The 21,808-nt window shown below is 34.4% G+C and overlaps 2 protein-coding genes and 1 long non-coding RNA gene across 3 annotated transcripts; 1 reads left to right on the top strand and 2 right to left on the bottom strand.

Moving 5' to 3' along the window:
• Positions 1-1,487: 1,487 nt before the first annotated feature.
• Positions 1,488-6,327, bottom strand: LOC110666157 (uncharacterized). The gene is made up of 4 exons (XM_021826553.2): positions 5,703-6,327; positions 2,780-2,818; positions 1,789-1,873; positions 1,488-1,707 (listed from the first exon to the last, which is right to left on the bottom strand). The coding sequence occupies exons 1-4, from the start codon at positions 6,114-6,116 to the stop codon at positions 1,625-1,627; spliced, it is 621 nt and encodes a 206-aa protein (XP_021682245.2). The 5' UTR covers positions 6,117-6,327; the 3' UTR covers positions 1,488-1,624.
• A 1,914-nt stretch (positions 6,328-8,241) lies between these two features.
• LOC110666211 (probable calcium-binding protein CML45) lies at positions 8,242-9,020 on the top strand. The gene has a single exon (XM_021826628.2). It carries the CDS (start codon positions 8,351-8,353, stop codon positions 8,987-8,989), a length of 639 nt encoding a protein of 212 aa, XP_021682320.2. The 5' UTR covers positions 8,242-8,350; the 3' UTR covers positions 8,990-9,020.
• A 10,188-nt stretch (positions 9,021-19,208) lies between these two features.
• Positions 19,209-21,768, bottom strand: LOC110666156 (uncharacterized). Its single transcript, XR_002497110.2, has 2 exons — positions 21,365-21,768; positions 19,209-19,578 (listed from the first exon to the last, which is right to left on the bottom strand). It is a non-coding gene; the product is annotated as an uncharacterized LOC110666156 (long non-coding RNA).
• Positions 21,769-21,808: the final 40 nt, after the last annotated feature.

A 21,808-nucleotide genomic window follows, 5' to 3' on the forward strand; every position in this document is an offset into this window, starting at 1 on the left:
CATTTTCTGGGCATAGTTCCAGAATGAAAAATGTGTCATTATGTGTCTATTTTTATTCCCAATTGGTCTTACACCATTTGGGTTGGCAAATTTTCAATTTTAGTCCCTGAAAGAGACCTAGATCAAGCTGCCAGAATAGTGACCCTAACCAGTCCGAATTGTAATTTTATTCTACCAATTCAAACACACCAAAAATAGTCCTAATTGACCATGTCTCACTTCAATTAGGGTCATTTGTACCAATTGACCATTTCCTCAATTTTTTCCTAATCTTCAAGATGCTTAAGAACCCTAATTTCACAATTACCAAATCTAATGCAATTAAAGTATATATTCATTGTCTACATGCTTAATTCACCTCAATTAGCCATTCAATTTTATCAAACTCATGCACTACTAACTCCTTTAATTGCTGGCCGAAAATCTCCTTTGGTCCTTCATAATGGTTTTCTTTTAATTTTAAGTTAAAATCTAAGTTAATTAAAATAAAAATATAAGAATTTAACTAAAATTTATAAGTTCAAATTACTAACCTTAATATTTGGTTTCAAATTCACCAATTCCTTCACTTTCTCTCTTCCCTTTCTTCTTCAAGCTTCTTTTCAAGTTGCCAAAGTAAGGAAATTTAAGAATTTTAGGGGGAATTTATGGGAAGATTTTAGGGTTTGAGAAGCTTAAGATCAAGCTTCAATGGAGGTTTTGCTTGGAGAGAGAGAGAGATGAGAGTGGACGGCAACCATGGGAGAAAGATGACATTTTGTTTTTTTTTTTTCTTTAATTTTTGTGTATTTAACTTACTTTTTGACTTAGTCAAAAATTAAAGTAATTAGATTTATTTTTAACATCATATGTGATGTTATCAAAGTGATGCAATAATTCACTTTTCATTTCTTTTTCTATTTCCTTTAATTTTTCATTCTTCTTTAATTTAATTCTCTATTTCGAAATTTTCATTTCTCCGATTTTATTGAACAGTTAGGTCAGAAGTCACCTCTAGAGGTGAATTGACCAAATTACCCCCCGATTTGTAAATAATTTGATATTCCTTCCATAGTCTTGACCTAATTATTTGACCTACTTATCAACTCTTTTATTTGATTTTCTCATTTCCACTAGGCTCGCAATAGCCTATAGGACCGTAGAGTTAGAACTGACCTTGCAGTCACTTCCTGGTAAGATCACCCATCGCTGTGACCCTCAGCTCATTTAACCTTTTATGCTATGTTTTTCTTATTTATACTTAACTATCTGACAATCACTATTTATTTTCATTCAGGATTTTTCTAAGTGTTTTAGATGTAATTCTAATTTTCTTAATTATCCGGATCGACATCGGTCACCAAAACAGTAAAATATACCAGACTATACATTTAGAAGTGTTACAGAAAGCCTTCCAAGCTAACAGTTCCCACCATGAAATTCTGGTTTCTACTCCCGAAGGAACAATATAGTTTAACCACAAAGAGAAAATGCAGCGCAGATCATCGTAAGCATGAACAGTATCCCAAAAGTATTGAGTAAGAAGCTTCTGTATACAACGAAGATAAAGGTATCATTAATTGTATGATTAGAAATACAAATTCTTTGCCCCATCTTGACATCAGTTTTTACAGTAGCCAGTTGTTCATTGAATTCTACAACCTCCCGGGTCCTGTACATGCTGCACATTGCCATAGGCTGACAGCTCAATAAGATCCATGTCACGTCCTGCAGTGAATTCAAAATTCTCCAGTTAGTTTTTCACCTGAATTTCCTTGTCTGAATGTTTATGGTTTAAATTCACAATACCAGAAACACGGCAATAGGAACTTTTCTGAATAAGATCAGCTCTTGACAGCTCAGTTTTGTTTCCCTTTGATCGGTTAACTGTTGCCTGCAGCATAAGCCAAAAGTCAGCTTTACTTAGGAGATTCTCCAGTTCCTTGTACCAGTTGGGAAAAGCATAATATAATTGCACTCAAAAGTGAACTTTGATGTCTTAAATGGGTTTCCATAAAAACAGAAAAGATCAAATCATGTAGATCTAAGAAGAGATGCACCTGGAAATCAGGTGAGACAGAAAGATTGATATGATTGTTGAGTTTCTGACATCTTAACAGCAAAACAATTAGGAGTTTTTGCATCATAGAAATGGAGTATTTTTTGGCTTGACCCATAGAATGAAGGTTCCCTTTTTTTCCTGGGGACCCTGTATTATGTATGGTAGTCAACTAAAAATTATCTACACAAAAATTCTTTTCGATTTCTAACACGTAGTCCGAAGATAAAAGCTTTAAAAGGTAAGAAAATTCATTTCCATTAGTTGATTGAGAGGATAAATGTGAGCCATGCAAAAGCAGTGACAACTCCAGGCAACCTAAACAATTCAGGAAGAGAAGCAGCACAGAAACCTGCTCTATTTCCTTACACTATCTTTACTAGATCTGAGTAAGAACAAGGAACCACCCCATATAACTGAGCGAACAAGGAACCACCCCATATTACTGAGCGAACAAGGAACCACCACATATTATAGAGCAGCGGAGAAGCAAATCTAGAATGAAATGAACTGTATTCTATCATGTAGAAAAGTGAGAAAAAAAAGAACTCTAATTAATAACTTTTGTGATAGGACAAGCATATTAAATATGCAAGGAACAAAGGTTCAGATTCACAGGTAGCAAGAAGAATTTAAGATCACAAGGCAGAATTAATTGAGAATATCTTACCAAAGCAAACAAGAACCACATGGCAATTAGATGTCATAGTTACATGCATTAGTACAAGACAAGCCTCTCACCTGCAAAACCTGGCAATTTTCCAGTGTGCTTTTGCCCCCCTGAAAATTGAAAATATTTAAAGCCTCTCAAGGAGCAGCCACATGCAAAAGATAAATAAATAAAGAACAAGAAGTTACAGGCTATAATACAAAATAAATATATTATAAGGTGTTGATATGAGTGGTTCTGACAAGATCTACAGTATGACTGGTTACATGGCAGTCTTACAAAGAGTTCACAAGCATCTAACGCAGAATTCTGTGCAATATAGAAGTTCAAACCTGCAAAATTGTCGAAGTATAAATAGTGTGTAAAGCATATCAACCACATCTTCAAGAGGTGACAGAACAAAAGTTGCATATATTGGGCACTGATAATAAATAAACAAATTTTGTCATTGATTCATTAATGAATCCTCACCCCACTAAACAATACTTTTGCAGATTAAATTTTAACATGTGGGCATACAATGTCCAATCACAAAGATAAACATAAATCATGCCAACATTACCCTTTTAGATTCCTCATGACGACAAATTTTGATGGACACTCAAAAACTGCGCAAACAATAGGGCAGAAAATGCCCTATAGAAAAACATACAAAGTGCAAACCCACAACATATTGATATATGTGATAATCAGAGAGAAAAATACACAAAAAATTTTTAAGTGATCTATAATGAAACTAACTCTTATAAGATTGACAAAGTAGGCTATAACGAGTTATTCAATCTCCTAGTATCAGAGTTTTAAATTAAGAAAGCACATGCATACAGCCTCCCCCTCGCTTCTCCCAACCTGAGATGCGCACACTGAGAGAGAGGAGGAACAAAATGCTTCATGTAGTTTTAACCTTTTGCATCCCTGTACCTCTCAAGATTGATGTACTAAATCTGAACAATCTCAAACACTTTTGGCTATCGGAAATTAGACATCCTACCTGGCAAAAACCTTCTTTCGATACAAACCATTGATAAAAGAACAGAAGCTTATAGCGCTTTTCAATCAGGCCCGCTGCCATTGTTATTTAAGGCGCCAAAAGGCGCTAGGTGAGGTGCGTCTCTTTCAAAATGACTTTTTTTTTAAAAAAAAAATTATTATTTAGGGTTTCTCTCCTCTTCTCTTCTCTTCTATTTCTCCCCAAACCCTGATAAAGTAGAGTTAATTAATCTTTCTTTAAATTTCATTTCCTTTCTATAACCTTATTATTTTTTGCTTTCTATTTCTCTTATATTACATATAGTGCATATAATATATTTTTTTCTTTTCAATATGCTTTTTTACTTATTAAACTAACTAGTAACAAGTGTGTACACACACACACACACAGACACCCCTAGAGAGAAAGAGAGAGAAAGAGAGAGGGAGAGGCTATGGTGCCTCACTTAAAAAAGGCCCTCGCCTCGCCTCGCCTCGCCTCTAACATAAGGCAATAAAGTACCCTGTCGCCACTCGCCTTAAGCTGCCCACTGCATAATTCTAGTATCTTTGAAAGAAGATTAAATTACAGAGAAGGCACCAGATAATTTAAGCCTATAATATGATGTCTAACAAGGAGAAATTTGCCAGCTTATCAAGTCTGATGAAGTTGAATTGACCAGATTTTACTTTCTCACAAAATAAAAAGAAAAAGGGTCCTACTCCTACACCTTCACCACACTCAATAGATGCTTCATTATGCATCTCTAAGCTCAAATTCAAACTGATCTGCTCTTGCTTCAGCTGTTCTATCGTCCAATCTATCATGGTAGTGCACTCTAAATGATGCTGCTGCTAGTGATCTCTAGTGTCAACATCTACCACAGCATTCACCTACTTCTACATTATTGCAAGCTTCCATATCACCTCTTAGATTTTTTCACACATGCGATGCGCCCATGCCAGACTCTTTTTTTCTTCCACCTACTTCTACCTCAACACCAAAAGAATTGATTGTTACCTTGTCTCTAACTCACATATTCAGAGCAATTGCACTATTGACAATTTATCATATCCCACTAACTAAGTTTAAAGAAGTGCATTTAAGAATTGTTATTGCATACAATCAACACATAAAACTTCAAGTTTTTAAAGGCAGAAATCAATCAAGCAAGACTTAATTGTTTTTTCAACATGATCAACCCTATCACTGTTAAAGAAAATATTCAAACACTCCATTTAAAGGCAGAAATTTGATCCAATAATTGTTAAACACAAATATCAGTAGTGACAGCTCAATAACACACTCAAGCCAATCATAGGAACATTGCTCATTCATAAAATGAAATAATTAATACATTTCAAATGGTGCAATTCCTATCCAGCTCTATCACATAAATACATGTAATTGTAGCATCTGCATCAAGGCAAAAGCCCACATTTTCTGTTTTATGCCCACTCATCTGCAGTCATAGTATCATTGTTCATAACGGAACAACACGTCAACACTCAGGCAAACCACTGGCACTAAGCATTTAGTGCAAATGACCATCTTCCAGCACCAAAATTGCCCTCGCTAACCCAAACAAACACAAGAAGTAGCTTCAATTTCGTTGGCATCTAAAAAACTTGCCTTTTGCTATTAATTTGTTAACTATCTGTTCACTCTATCTCGATTATGCTCTTTTTCCATCATCAAGTGCATTTTCTCCGGCACTTATGTTCTTTCTAGTTCTTGAGAAAACATGAAAGAGCTACCCATCCATAAATCTCAGCTCCAAACACCAAAGCAACCCACTTCACATAATCCCAAGCACAACCGAGAAAAGCAACATCCAGAAAACAAAGCGCTTACAATTTGATTTTGTCATTTGTAATTACAAACGTGAACGAACGAAATAATCTTTATAAAATAAGCCAATCAGGCATCACCCACAAAGAAAATGCAACACTCATATACTAGAGCAAACCCGCTTCTTAGAATCTCAAAGTAAAGGAGAAAAGGGAACGCATTATCAGAAGTACCTTAGAGTAAGGCACAATGTGATCGTAATCGTGACACAAGCAACCGGGACAACCCACAAGCTTTCTAAAGACAATATTACCAAGGGGGTCGCGGCGCCACCGGTCTGGGTCTCGGCCCTTGACTTTCTCCGCCTTCTCCCAGCATTGCTGCTTCACGCCGTATGGAAAGCTCCTCGGTTCAGGGTTTGAATTTGCGTGCTCCGGGAAGATTCGGAGGTCTTCAAACAGAGTGACATTGTCTTCTTGAGTGACGAGCTCGCTGTCGAGGAGGGAGGCCGAGTGGGCGATTGTAGATTGACGAGACCTGGGTCGAGAAGAGTGAGGCCCAGAGGGGAAGGTGGTAGTAGTTCGAGCAGATCTGGATGGAGAAGAGGGACGAGCTCGCCTTCCAGCAGTGTCTTTGGCTGGCCTCATCTTCTCTTGTTGTAAAATTGATGAATTATGAAGGTTGTAACACCAGTGATCGATGGACAATGGATTTAATTTGGGTAATTGGGATCTTCCACACCAATCCAGCTTCTGATCTGAACTGGATAAGATTCCTCCACAGGTGATAAACCCTTTACTTAATTTATCAAAAAATCTAGCGTACTCATCTTTGATGGCTGATGAGATATTTGATAAAATTTACTCAATTTTTTTTCTTAATACTCATTAATTTTTATTTAGCGTTTACCTAAATTAAGTGTTTTTTAATATCATTATTCAATTTTAATTTTTTCTAAAATTCAAAATTTTACCTTTTTTAGGTCAAGTAAACCTAAATTCTTTTTAAAATAACCTAAAGTTTTCACTATTTATAATTGCAGATTATCACAAATAATAAATTATTTATCTCCTCATGTTTTCCTTAATTTCATCTTTTCCTAATCAAAATTTAATAAATTTTAAATATTTACACTAATAGCAATATATTCACACTAACCATATCATTTAATATTTAGAAATTTAAGAAATATATAATTTATTAATTTAATTATTTTTAATGCATTTTAATGTTTATTTTAAATGTTTTAATTTAAATTTTTACTATTAAACTGAGTATATTTAATGTAATGCTATTTATTTCTAATTTGAAGAAATAAATTGAAATAATTATGAATAAACTGAAATATTTATATTTTCTACATATTGTAGCTAATTTTTTTAAGTTATTACTTCAAATTATAAATAAATAGTATTATGCTAAATATATTACAATTTAATAATAAATATCTAAATTTAAAATTTTTAAAATAAATCCCAAATTATTAAATTATATATGTATTAAATTTATAAGGTATTATATGATGTTGTTGTAAATATTTAAAATTTATTATGTTTTAATTAGAAAATGTGCAACCAAGAGAGATGTAAAGAAATATAATTAATATTTTTATTTGTGGTTACTTGTAATTAGAGGTTTACTTGCAATTAGATGTAAACCTCTAATTACAAGTAATAAAAACTTCATGTTTATTTAAATTAAAGTCGATGGGGTTTTAAATTTTAAAAAATAAATCGATAATAAAATGAAATTAAAAGAATTTTAAGAAGAAAATTTAAATTTAATGATTTTTATGAAATAATCATAAAAATAATTTTCTCGAGCGATAATTATTCATCAAATTCAATAAATTTAACTTATTTATAAATAATAGAAATTTTATAGTTTATAATTAAAACGTCTAAATTTTAGACTAATTCTTTTACCCAAAAATATTAATGAAAGGGAAAAGATTATTACAATGTGTAATGTAATTTTAGATAAACTATAGAGTAATTTCTTGTTTCTCGTCAGGGCATAAGCAAACATTTTTCCCCACGGCCAAGACAAAGAACCACAATGACCTCGTTTATGTAACGCAAAAGCCAGAAGGAAACTACTACCGAAGTCACATGTAATAATACGTATATATGTAAGAAAAATTCTTCTCACTCCAGCTCCAGGAAGTCCTCATTTGCTTTCGTGGAATCACAGTTATATATATATAATTTTTTAATACAATTGATTTTAATTGAGACTCACGTGTATGTAATTTAATTTTTTTTAATTTATTTATATAAAATCAAATTAAAATAAAGTAATTTGCAATTTAAAAAAAAATTTAAAATATTTCTAATTATAAATATTAAAAGAATAATACATTATAATATTTGGCTAGCCAAATGGTTAAAAAAATATATCATATAAATAATTTACTTGTTATCCTTTAAACTTCTCTTCTTTCTATTTAAATCAAATGGTTCAACCATTAGCCTTTACAAAAAGTTTCCATGTAATGTGGTGGAAGACGTCGCGGCGACTATTGGCCGCGCATAAGGTCAAAGGAAAGTACCCCTTACAAAGGGTAATTGAATATAAAATGTCGGGCAGGTTTTGGTTGAACTAATCAATGGATAATTTTTATGTAAAAGGACGAACCATTTTTTTTTTCTCTCTTTCAAACCAATTTCATGTCTCACATGAACTTTCCTATCAAATTACCATGTTCTCCACAAGCAAGTTCCGTAAATAATGTTCATTCATTTTCCCTTCAATGAATCTTAATATAATAGACACCCAGTGCGGGTTCTTCCATTCCATTGCACAATTGCAAGTTTAACAGACTCATCTATCCCCAAAGTCTTTCAGCGTTACTTTCTTCTCCGATTGAGTACCATTCATTATGGAGTACACTAAAGATAATGTATCATCACCCAATCCTGTTTTCTTGCTGCTCACAATTCTCAACTGCATCTTTATCATTATTCTTAAAGACTTGTACTCAACTTTTTGCCAAGTCCCCAAGGTGTTTTTGTACTTCTGGAGGGTTTGGGTCGAGAGCAAGTCCTCTAGAATACAAGTTGCTACCAAGAAGCTTTGCATTGACAGAAATTTAAATCAGAAGCTGGAGCCACAAGCAGTGGATGTGCTGACGGAGAAACCACAGACCAACTGCTTTCATCGCAAGAATTTAGAAGAACTAAGTATAGGAGAGGTGGCAATGGTGATGGGGCAGCTGGGAACTTGCTATGACCCTGAAGGCGACAAGCTACAAGATAGGATGAACTCAAATGACATTACTGCTCTGTTTGAAGAGCAGGAGCCATGCCTTCAGGAAGTCAGAGAAGCTTTCTCTATGTTCGATAAAAATAACGACGGTTTCATCGATGCAAAGGAGTTGAGAAGAGTCCTTAGTACATTGTGCATCGCACAAGTTTCAGAAGCAGACTGCGTAAGGATGATTAGAGCGTATGATGATAATAGAGATGGAGTGATAGATTTCAACGAATTTGTAAAGCTCATGACAAACAGTTTTATCTAAATAATAATATCTTGGCCTTCCTTTCATTTCATTTCTTTCTGCAATAAACATGTAAAAGAGGTCTTCTTTTAAGATTTAATAAATGATTTACACTGACACATTGGTAACAATAAGACCAAGCCCAAAATATTTTTGGAACAGGGGAAAAGCATTTTAATTTATAATTGAAATGTAAGTATCCCCTGCTACTAAAAACCAAGTAACTTCGTCCTGGAAGCCATTGAATGATTTATGATGCCTGAACCTGGATCAAGATTTGTAACAATCGGGCTCTCACCACTAGAGGAATTGTCATCTTTAGCCATAAGCCTCACTTTTTTATCCCATAATTGGAATGGAGAACTTCCCAGAAGGTCACCCATCCTAAGATTTCTCTCAAGCGATCACGCTTAATTCTGGAGTTCTTCTAACTCTCCAGGCCAATCCACTAAAAGGCGCCTCTAGTGATTAGTTTCCCATTTTATATATCATTACTTTTTGAACCCAAGACCATCTCCGTGCTTTGCAAATGTGGGATTGGTCTAAGGGACCTTTAAAGGCGCTTCTAGTGATTAGTTCCCCCATCTTATATATCATTACTTTTTTAACCCAAGACCATCTCCGTGCTTTGCCGATGTGGGATTTGCCTAAGGGACCTTTCTCTCCCCCTTTTAGGACTCAGCGTCCTCGCTGAGATTTGCCCCACCATCGCCCAAGAGGACACGCGAGCGGCTCTGATACCAATTGTAACGATCGGACTCCCACCACTAGAGGAATTGTCCGCTTTGGCCATAAGCCTTACGGATTTGTCCCATAGGTGGAATGGAGAACTTCCCAGGAGATCACCCATCCTAAGATTTCTCTCAAGCAAGCACGCTTAACCCTGGAGTTCTTCCAACTCTCCAGGCCATTCCACCAAAAGGCGCCTCTGGTGATTAGTTCCCCATTTTATATATCATTACTTTTTGAACCCAAGACTATCTTCGTGTTTTGCCGATGTGGGATTTGCCTAAGGGATCTTTAAAGGCGCTTCTAGTGATTAGTTCCCTATCTTATTTATCATTACTTTTTGAACCCAAGATCATCTTCACGCTTTGCTGATGCGGGATTTGCCTAAGGGACCTTTAATGATATATAAGATGGGGGAACTAATCACTAGAGGCGCATTTAAAGGTCCCTTAGGCAAATCTCACATTGGCAAAGCAAGGAGATGGTCTTGGGTTCAAAAGGTAGTGATATATAAAATAAGGAACTAATCACTAGAGACGCCATTTGGTGGAATGGCTTGGAGAGTTGGAAGAACTCCAAGGTTAAGCGTGCTCACTTGAGAGAAATCTTAGGATGGGTGACCTCTTGGGAAGTTCTCCATTCCACCTATGAGATAAAACCGTGAGGCTTATGGCCAAAGCAGACAATTCCTCTAGTGGTGGGAGCCTGATCGTTAAAGTTGGTATCAGAACTCTGTTGAGGTCTAGTAAACTTGCGGAGCATAGGATCCTTAACGTCTTTTCAGTTTATCATTACTTTAGATATCTTTGTCCTTCGTACTTTTTCACCTATCTTAATTTGTATCACATTTTCAGATTTAATACTTGTTTATTACAATGAATAGGTGCCTAGGTCTGTTAGACATAAGAGGAGAACTAGGGCCAAGGGTCTTAATAGTGCAAACCTTGATCCAACAGGGAAGGTACCGCCTCAAACTATTAATCAGACATCTGAACAAATGCCTATGGCTAAAACTGGGGCACAACCATTCCTTTGTTTCTCCATACTTTTCCACGATATTTAGTAGACCACCTACTTTGTTAGAGTATCCTTTATCTGTATCAACACCTATGAGGAACGCAATAGACACTAATATGGTGTATAGGGGATGTATAGTTCACATTGGAGATAGGGAATTAGCTACAAATCTTATTTCTTTAGATATATTTGAGTTTGATGTGATTTAGGCATGGATTGTCATAATAAAATTGAACTCTTTAAAATTCCTGGGGAGGTTGAATTTCAATTTCAAGGAGATCACAGTATAGCCTCTAATAATCTTATCTCAGTAGTGAGTGCTAGCTGATTATTGTGATAGAGGTGTAAGGGGTATCTAGCTTATGTTAGAGACGTTCAGGTAGAAGGTGCAGGTTTGGAGAATGTTGCAGTGGTTAAGGAGTTTCCTGATGTGTTTCCAAAAGATTTATCAGGTTTACCCCCAGAGCAAGAGGTAGAGTTTGGTATAGACTTAGTTCCTGGAACTGAGCCCATATCTATGCCACCTTATCATATGGCACCCGTAGAACTTAAGGAGTTGAAGTAGCAGCTACAGGACCTACTAGATAAGGGGTTTATTCGCCCTAGTATTTCTCCATGGGGTGCTCCTATATTATTTGTACGGAAGAATGATGAGTCTTTGAGAATGTGCATTGATTATAGACAATTGAATAAGGTGACTGTGCATAATAAGTATCCTCTTTCATGCATAGATGACCTGTTTGACCAACTTCAAGGTGCAAAGTATTTTTCCAAGATTGATCTTCAATCTGGGTATCATCAATTGAGGGTCAAGAAAGAAGACATACTCAAGACGACCTTTAGGACTAGGTATGGATACTATGAATTTCTTGTAATGTCTTTTGATCTTACTAATGCTCCAGCCGCTTTTATGGATCTCATGAATAGAGTTTTCAAGCCTTTCTTAGATCAATTTGTTGTAGTGTTCATCGATGACATTCTAGTGTACTCAAAGAGTAAAGAGGAGCATGAGCAGCATTTGAGAATTATCCTTCAGACCTTACGGGAACACAAGCTATATGCCAAGTTCTCAAAATGTGAGTTCTGGTTAGATAGTGTGGCTTTCCTAGGCCATACAGCATCTAAGGATGGGGTGTGCGTTGGTAAGAAAAAAGTTGAGGCAATGCTTCATTGTCCTAGACCCACAACTGTGTCAGAGATTTGTAGTTTCTTGGGTTTGGCAGGGTATTATAATTGGTTTGTTCAAAACTTCTCTCGTATTGCAGCACCTTTAACTAAGTTGACACAGAAGAATGTAAAATTTTAGTGGTCTGAGACTTGTGAAAAAAGTTTTCATGAGCTTAAACTCGTTTTGTAACACCCCTATTGGTATAGCCTGGTATATTTCACTGTTCCGGTGACCGGTGTCGGTCCGGACAATTAATGGGATTAGGGCCACACTTAAGACAATTTGAGAAATCATAAACACAAATAATTAGTAATGTTTAATTAGTTAACTATAAATAAGAAAAACAGAACATAAGAGGTTAAACGAGCCGAGAGTCACAGCGATGAGTGACCTCCTCGAGAAGCTGAAGTCATTTTAAACTCAAATTTCGAACCGTAAAAAGTGACGCTGCGGTCCTTAGGACCCTTATGGACACAGTGAAAAAGAGAAAATCACGAAAAAGAACTGTTAAGTCAGTCAAATAATTAGGTTAGGGAGCCGAAAGAAATATGGAATTATTTGCAAACCGGGATGAACCGGCGAGGGGCGATTTGGTCAATTGACCCGAGAGCGACTCGACCTAATCACAAATAAAATCGGAGAAAAGAAAATTTCGAAATCGAGAATTAAATTAAAGAACTAATAGAAAAATAATAAATAGAAAAAAAAAAGAGAGAAGATGGAAAAGTCAAAGTTGATGACATCATGAATGATGTCATAAACAAATTAATTAAGTGAATTATTTAATTGGACTTTTTGTGGTCTTCCATACACTAAAATAAATAAAGAAAAGAAATGAAAAAAAATCAATTTCGGTCTTCTTTCTTCCCTTTTTCCGTCCCATTCCTCTCTTCCCACTCCTTCACCATATTTCACCATTGTTAAGGGAATAAAAGCTTGAATTTCCCTATCTTAACCTATAAATTCACAAAGTCTCCACACAAAAATTTCTCCTTACATGTTGAGAGAGCATTAGAGAGTAAAAAAAAGAAGAAAGACTTGAAGAAAGGGGAGCCTAAAAATCCTCCAAGCAAGGTTAGTATATTAAACTCCTTACTTTCCATTTTAAATGCATAATTAGTGGTTGAAAGTGAGCTTAGAACTTGATTAAATGAAATAAAAACATGGGAGAAGGACCAAACTGAAATTTGGGCAGCTTGAGAGGAGTATGATTTACATGAATTTGATGCATTAGAATAAGTTTAAAAGCTTTGATTAGTGAATGGTTAAGGTTAAGTGCACTAGTTGTGATTTAATGCATGAGATGGAAGAGCTAGGGTTTGAATGTTAGGGTTTTGAGGCAAAAATTTGGAGAAGTGCATAAATGGAGTGTTGGACCTATTGTGAAGTGAAATAATGGTCAATTATGACCAAATAAGTTGTGTGGGAATGGTAGAAAATTAAGCCAAATTCGTAGGTCAATGGTCGTGCTGCTGGCAGCATGACCAAACCTACTTTGAAGGACCAAAACTCAAATTTTACAAGCCTAATGGATATTCTACCAATTGGAGATGAAAATAGACATAAAAGAGCACAATTTTCATTAAGGAACCATGGCAAAAAACTGACCAAAACTTAGTGAAACAATTGACCAAAGTGAATTGATAGCAGGCTGCCCCTGCACCAAACTGACCAAATGAACAGTAACTGTTCATTTGGTCATAACTCGAGCTAGGTAGATCAAATTGATCTGAAATTTTAACCGTAATTAGATAAGATATAGATCTAAAACTTTCATGAAGGACACCAATCCAAATTATGTTATTAACCTAATCAAATCATTGAGCAAAGTGAAATTTACTGTACTGAGATTTCCAGAATTTCCATTTGAGCAGCAATGTTTGGATGGCTATAACTCCCTCTAGAAAACTCGGATTTAGGCGATTCTTGAACCAATGGAAACCTAAGACATAGTAGAACATTTCATATGAAGAAAGTTAGACCAAATTATGAACTTAACTTAATCAAATTACTGACCAAATTTGGACCAAAATCTGCTAGAACCCAAAAATGCAGTATGAACAGTGCACGTGAACAGTAAATTTATTTTGGCCATAACTTGAGCTACAAAACTCCGATTGAGGTGATCCAAAAATGAGAATACACTTAAGACAACAAGGAACATTTTTTATGAAGGAAGTTTTATCAAATTCCAACAGTAGACCGACCAATGAAACAGTGCAACTTCGGAGAACCAAAACCGAAAATTGGCAATTTTGCCAAAATGACCTAAGCTTTAAACAAAATGGACCAAAAATATTAACTAGTTTTAATTTTAACTAAATGTTTTAAATGCCTATTAGAAAATGCTCACCACTTATCAAAAATAAGAAAATTGTTTTAAAATCCCTTGTAGGGTACTTAATGAGTTATCGGTAGGTGAAGTTCGGTAGTTCATTAGGTATTCTACGGGATCATGTTATGCCTTACAGAGGGGTAAGGTGTGACACGTTTAACTATAGCACCAGTGTTAGCCCTTCCGTCTGGATCAGGGGATTATGTAATGTATTATGATACTTCTAGGATTAGTTTAGGATGTGTTTTGATGCAGCATGGATGGGTTATTGCATATGATTCTCGTCAGTTGAAAAAGCACGGGCAGAATTATCCAACTCATGATTTGGAAATGGCTACAGTAATTTTTACTTTGAAAATCTGAAGGCACTATCTGTATGGTGAGACTTGTGAAATCTTTACTGACCACAAAAGTCTCAAATACATCTTTAACCAATGTGATCTTAATCTTTGGCAAAGGAGATGGGTAGAATTGCTAAAGGATTATGATTGCACTATACAGTATCACCCTGGAAAGCTAATGTGGTGGCTGATGCTCTAAGCAGGAAGTCTTCTGGTAGTTTAGCCCATATATCAACCAAGATGAGGCCTCTGATTGGTGAATTACATGAGTTGCTAGATCAGGGAGTAGAGTTTGAAATCATAGCTGGATCATTCTTAGCACATTTTCGAGTTAGGCCTATCTTGATTGATCGAATTAAGGCTGCTCAGAAGAGGGATTCTCAGTTGTGTGAGATTATAGATAGTATTCATCAAAGCCAAGCTCAAGGGTTCATGTTAAATGATGATGGAGTTCTTCGTTATGGCACTAGACTTTGTGTCCCCAATGTTGATGAGTTGAGAAAAGAAATCATGGAGGAGGCACACCATTCTGCTTACACAGTACACCCAGGTTCAACTAAGATGTGCCGTGATTTAAGGGAGCATTATTGGTGGGGTGGCATGAAGAGGGATGTTACAGACTTTTTTGCTAAATGTTTGACTTATCAACAGGTTAAGGCAGAACATCAGAGACCATCAGGGTTACTTAAGTCGTTGCCTATTCTCCAGTGGAAGTGGGAGCACATTGCTATAGACTTTGTTGTCGATCTACCTAGTACACGAGGTGGTTACAATACAATCTGGGTGATAGTGGACAGATTGACAAAATCTGCTCATTTTCTTCCTGTGAAGACTACATATGACTTTCCTAAACTTGCACAGTTGTATATAAACAAGATTGTTAGTCTTCATGGAGTTCCAGTTTCCATTGTCTCTGATCGTGGTACTCAGTTTACTTCTCTATTTTGTAAGAAATTCCAAGAAGCTTTAGGAACACGAGTAGACTTTAGTACTGCTTTTCACCCTCAAACGGATAGATAGTCAGAAAAGACCATATAGACATTAGAGGACATGCTTCGTGCATGCGTTATGGATTTTGGTGGCTGTTGGGATCATCATTTGCCTTTAGTGGAGTTTGCTTATAATAACAGTTATCAGACAAGTATAGATATGGCTCCATATGAGGCATTATATGGTCGAAAGCGTAGGTCACCGAGTTGTTGGGATGAAGTTGGAGAAAGAAGGCTTACTAGACCAGAGTTGATACAATTAACTTCAGAGAAGGTTCGACTAATTCGTGATCGACTTTTGACTGCTCAAAGTCGATAGAGAAGTTATTCTGACCCTAAGCGTAAAGATGTAGAGTTTATGGTTGGTGAACATGTATTTCTGAGAGTTTCACCTATGAAAGGAATCATAAGGTTTGGGAAGAAGGGGAAGCTTAGTCCTTGTTTTGTTGGTCCATTTGAAATTTTAGAGAGAATTGAAGCAATTGCTTACCGTTTAGCCCTTCCACCTGGTTTTGCACATGTTCATCTAGTTTTTCATATTTCTGTGCTTAGGAAGTATATACCAAATCCATTTCATGTTTTACAACCTCAAACCATGCAATTTAGGGATGATATGTCATATGAGGAGCAACCAGTAAAGATTTTAAATCGACAAATTAGGAAACTCCGGTCTAAGAAAGTGGCTTTGGTCAAAGTCTTGTGATATAATCACTAAAGTAGTGAGGCCACATGGGAGACAGAATCTGAAATGCAAGCCAAATATCCTCACTTATTTGATTCTTCAGGTTAGAATTTTGTCTATTGAAATTTAGGAACCGAACTTTTTTTTTTTTTAATAGGGGGAAGTATGTGGAAACCCATATATATTTATTATTTATTATTATTTTATTTTAATTAGCTAATAATAATTTAATATATATATATATATATATATTATTGGATGACATGCTTATTTATTTTTAGATATATATATTATTTTGAAATTAAATATATATCTGCAATTTAAACAACCCAGTTCAATAATAATTCTTATCCCATTCTATACCTAATAGAACTCTTGAAATATATATATACTCTAATCATCTCTTCTACTAAACTTTGCTCTCAAAACCTGTTTGTCACCTCTTTTTTCTACCAAATACTCTCAACAGGTATTTTCATTATCTTTTAATTATTGTTATATATGTACATATATATATATATATATATATATATATATATATATATATATAAATATATAAAAATTTATGATTTATAAAATGATGTGCGCAGAGAATTCCTAAATTTTTATTTTTCTATTCATCACCTTCGATTCTGTTTTCAAGGTAAAAATTCTCATTCTTTATTCAATAATGGGTAAATTTGATTTTATTTTCTTTCCCTGATTTGTTACAACTACTCTAGAAATTTATTTTCTTTTTGACCATTGGTATTGAATTGGGTTGATCATAATTACTGTGAGACAATAACTTTAAATTTATATATATATAAGTTATTTTATTTTTTTATTATTTGATATTTTTTTCTTATATTTTGGGTGTGTAGGAGATTTGAATATTTAATCTGTCAGTTAAAATTGTCACTCTTCCATTGAGTATAACTATTATTTTGGAGGTTCAAGGTGAGTGATAATTATAGTACATGGCACCGTTTTAGTCCCTTTTGAAAATTCTTAGCATTAAGTTTATTATTAAATGGAATTTTAAATCAGTATTTTAATAATTATTTTATATGTGATTTTCTAGAGTTTTATTTTATTATTGAATTTTATTTTGATTTTGATTAAATAATTAATTAATTTTATCAATTATCTCTGCATTAGAGCCATTAGGATTCTGGGAATAGGCTTTTAATGTATTTATATTGATTGATATTTGACTATAAAATTTACCGATGTGTTACATTGAATTGATTTGAGATTGATTTGATCTTAATTAACTCTCTGAAATTATTGAAATAAACTATTGAACTTGCACTATCAGTTATTATTTGCTATCTGAAATTTTTTATTGATTTTGATAGATTTGTACAAATTGATTTTCTGTTTTGAATTGGTACCTGTGCCCAGTATCTGTTTCTGTTATCTGGCTCCACCATGTAGACTATCACGGTATCAGGTTGCATTATCGAGTTATGCATCATTGCAGTTTATCGTTTACATTAGTATCATATGCATTGATATCTGTGAAGGAGGAGAAAGGTATCTAATATCTGGTAACGCGCTTACCATCTGGCCTTTGGTGATGTGGGGTATCATCACCTTGTTGCACTGTATCATAAAATTTTTATTGAATGAATTTATTATATATATATGTTTTATAAAATTATTTTATTAATGATTTTAACAGCATGAGCTTGATTTTATTGAATAGAAAATTTATTGTGAAATTAATCAAACGTCTGCCTGTTTCTATTCCGTTGTGTGCTATAATTATCATTCACTGAGCGTTTAGCTCAAACCACATTTTCTCTGTTTGTTATCTATTTCAGATCAGTAAATTTCTACAGCTGATCCAAATATTCAGTTTATTTTCTAGAGAGAGACAATATTTGATTTATTCTCATGGTATGCCCAAATTCATATTTTCTCGGGCTAATAATTAGTTTAGTTTATTGAACAGTTTAAGTTTTTATTTGAAATCTGTAGAGACTCCGCAGTTTATTTATGGAATATTTATGATGTTTATTCAGCATTTTGTTTATTTGAATTTTGTCTATTTTTGATATTAGTAAGTGATAATATATTCATTTAAGATACTCTGATAAGTTTTGCATGATTTAAGAATACTTAAATTATGCGCCGGTCACAGTTCAAAATTCTGGGTCATGACAAGATTACTATGGAATGCATGATATTGCTTCCTTTTTTAAACAACAATCTTGCAATGACAAGAATCCTGTTGTAGTCAAATTAAAACCAGATCATTTGAATCTTGGTGTTCTACATTGACTGGATCCATTAAATTTATCTTCTTGATTAAGTTGAGAACAGCATTCCACAGTATTTATGCGCAGCATCCAGGCATTTACATAAAGCAATCACAACATTTATATATTTTCATCCCTTTATATTTTATTCATCCACTAAAAAATTACTATTTAATTTATCTACTTTAATGAAATTAATCATTTGATTATCTTCTTTAAAAAACACATTAGTTAATCTCCTACAATTTTTGTTCAATTTACTCTTTAGTTCCTCATAATTTTTATACAGTTTACTCTTTTGTCCCTCTAGAGTTCAGTCATTTTAATTATTAGTTGGAATTTTATTCTATTTTCATAATTTGAAAAATATACCTACATAATCTCTCTGTTTTCTAAGATTTATTTAAAAATATTGACTAACAAAAAATTTAATAAAATGACTAAACAATAATTTATAAGTAAATAATAATTTTTTTCATATTTTTGGTAAATGACTATCTGTCTGAGTCTCGAAAAAGTAATATTCAATTGATATAATGATAATTCCCACCGTCAAAAGACTTCCACAATGGAAAATGGGGAAAATTTCACATCCAAACTCGAAATTGATTTCGCTACTAATCTTCTTAGCAAACTCGAAGGTCATTTTCAAGGCAATCATCAAACCTTTTGTGTTGGTTCCCAGACATTTTGACATTTTGGCAATAAATAAAGGAGATCTCTATCACAACTCTATCACAAATTTTCAAGTTTAAATTTTATTAGGTGGTATGGAGGAATATATCTAGCACATGGAATCTGTTGGGTTCTAGGTCAACTCATTAGTAATCGTAGAATAATGCATTCATATGCCGTGATTTAACATCTCATTAACTACTTGTTCTAGGCAGAATACATATCACGACAATTACATAGAAGATGCTTGAGGAGTTCCGTAATATTCACAAACTTCAAAGGAAACCAGGGCATGCAATTTTTTAATGGATAAATATATGATGATCTACCGAAATACCATGCCTCTCAAGTATTGTGCTTAGGAGCTTCATTAAAACCTTCAGATGGTTGTAAAGTCAAATCTGAAGCTCCGTTGACGTTCCTTAGCACTGCAAAGCCAAAAATAAGGCATATATTATTAGTGGGATAGCTAAGTTTTTCCCATATACCATATGAAGGCAATCCATTGATCAATAGTACGAATAAACTTAGAAGCAACCTCAGCCTACAACTCATCTGAAGAAATGAAGACATCCTCCTTTCAATGATAGCAAATCACTATTTGCAAAGGTAGTGCACTAATGCGAAAACAATAACTACATCACTGCATAACCAATCCAAACTAGTCCACTTGCAGAAAAGCAACATGGAACATAATTGATTCAGCTGTGTCACAGTTGATAATAGGAGAAGGGGCAAATATCTTAAAAATGTTGTCATTTTGTGAGCATTTGAGCATGTCGACCAAAGAAAATTTTATCTTAGAATTTTTTTTTTAAGTTGTCATTCACTTGTCTTTTTCCTTCCCACACCCTCTCTTCCCATACAAGGGAAGATAAGCCTATTTTCATCTAGTTCCCATGTGTTTTCCTCCATCCAAACAATAGGAGGAGATGTAAGTTCCCATAAAAATTTTCTTTCAGTACATATATTCCTTTTCCGTTTTCATTCCTCCCTTGCTTCTCCAAATTGATTTAAAGCCAAGAAAGACAATATTCTACATCAAAAGCCCTCCTATTCCTTTTGCTTTGCAAAATCCAAAAAATTAGTTAAAGTTATACCAAATAGGCTCTCAATTCATTTTCATTTGATTCTATGGCCACCCATTATACTCCTATGACAGAATAGGTCAATTCCCATAGTTATCTAGCTCAATTGCATCACCAATGAAAGGTTTTGCAGTGATTCTGCTACATTTTCAGAAAGATAATACCCATTGGTCCTGATCCTCTACAGGATCCAGCATTTGAATAATTGGCTCCAACAGATGTAATATAGCCACTCTAATAATTTTCTCTATCCCTACCAAAGCTTGTCAAGATAACTTCTAACCAAGGAATCATTAAAAAAAAAAAAAATCCTTGAGAGCTTCATTTACTGTGTCTGTGATTTACGTAGACAAAGTTGGTCAAAGAATAGATCAATTCCAAGTGGAAAAAAGCCACAGCTAAAATTACTAAACACAAAACACAAATCTTCCAGCTCTGTCCAACAATCCTTCTCAAGCACTTATGGGAATGCTTCCTCTCAAACCCTCATTGATTGGGAATCTTAGTGTATGACCTAAGAGTACCTTCTAATAATCTCAACTAATTGCAATTCAAATAGAATTAGATCTGTTATCTCACATAAAGTGATGTACAACTGCATAACTCAATTTCTGTCAAACTCAATTCAATAGAATTAGATTAATTTTCTCATACAAAATCAGGCACCTCAAGCCATGCAAGAACTCTCAAACACATACATTTAAAACATAAATCATCATTTAACAACAAGAATAGATCCAACCAGTAACTAAAATCATCATAGCATTATTCAACTGTTAAGTCCTGGAGATTTATAATCACACAGGGACATCCCTGTACCTATACAGCAGCTTATGAGAGCCATAAAGCTCCATCATCTCTGCAAATCTTGCTAAAATCCCATAAAAAGCATTAAAAAAAAAGAGGGTAAACTTAAAACAACTGGTATATCTAAACCGAGCAGAACTGAAACATGCAAAAAGGCAGCTAAAACAAAAGCAGATAAACACAGCCAAATTGCTTGACAAATATTAAAGCATATGCATGCAACTCACAGTTGCTCGATCTAAATGAAATAAATTTTACAAAAAACAGCTATAAAAAATAAAAATTGGATCTAGAGGAAGGACCAATCTTTTTTTTTTACCTGTTAGAGAGAAATTTTGTCATAGCAAGAAATAGTTGAATAAATTTAAGTACGTTGAAATTAGATAATCAATCTGGCGACGGTGTTCGTTCCCTTCCTAAAATAGATTCGCTTAATTCAATATCATAAAAGACAGAGAAGAAAGAGAAACCATTTTAGGAAGAGGAATGAACAACGTTCTCAGAGGGAAGGAGACACAGAACAGAGAATTATGTAGAGAGCAATTTAGGGTTTTCTCTATTTATTGATAGCGTCGCCAAGTTGGGGCTGGCGAGACGACGACGTTGAGGTAGTTGCAGGCCCTGGTCTCAATCCAGGGCTGACAGAATCATAAGAGCCGTTACTGAAAGCGGCATGCCAGCTTGTTGCCTACGTCACATTTTAGGTGGGCGGCCCCTCAAGGACTTAATTGTAAATTACCGTTTCCTTTCCTATGGTGTTTAC

This window comes from Hevea brasiliensis, chromosome 17 (assembly GCF_030052815.1).
Source record: "Hevea brasiliensis isolate MT/VB/25A 57/8 chromosome 17, ASM3005281v1, whole genome shotgun sequence".
NCBI classification, from domain to species: Eukaryota; Viridiplantae; Streptophyta; class Magnoliopsida; order Malpighiales; family Euphorbiaceae; genus Hevea; species Hevea brasiliensis.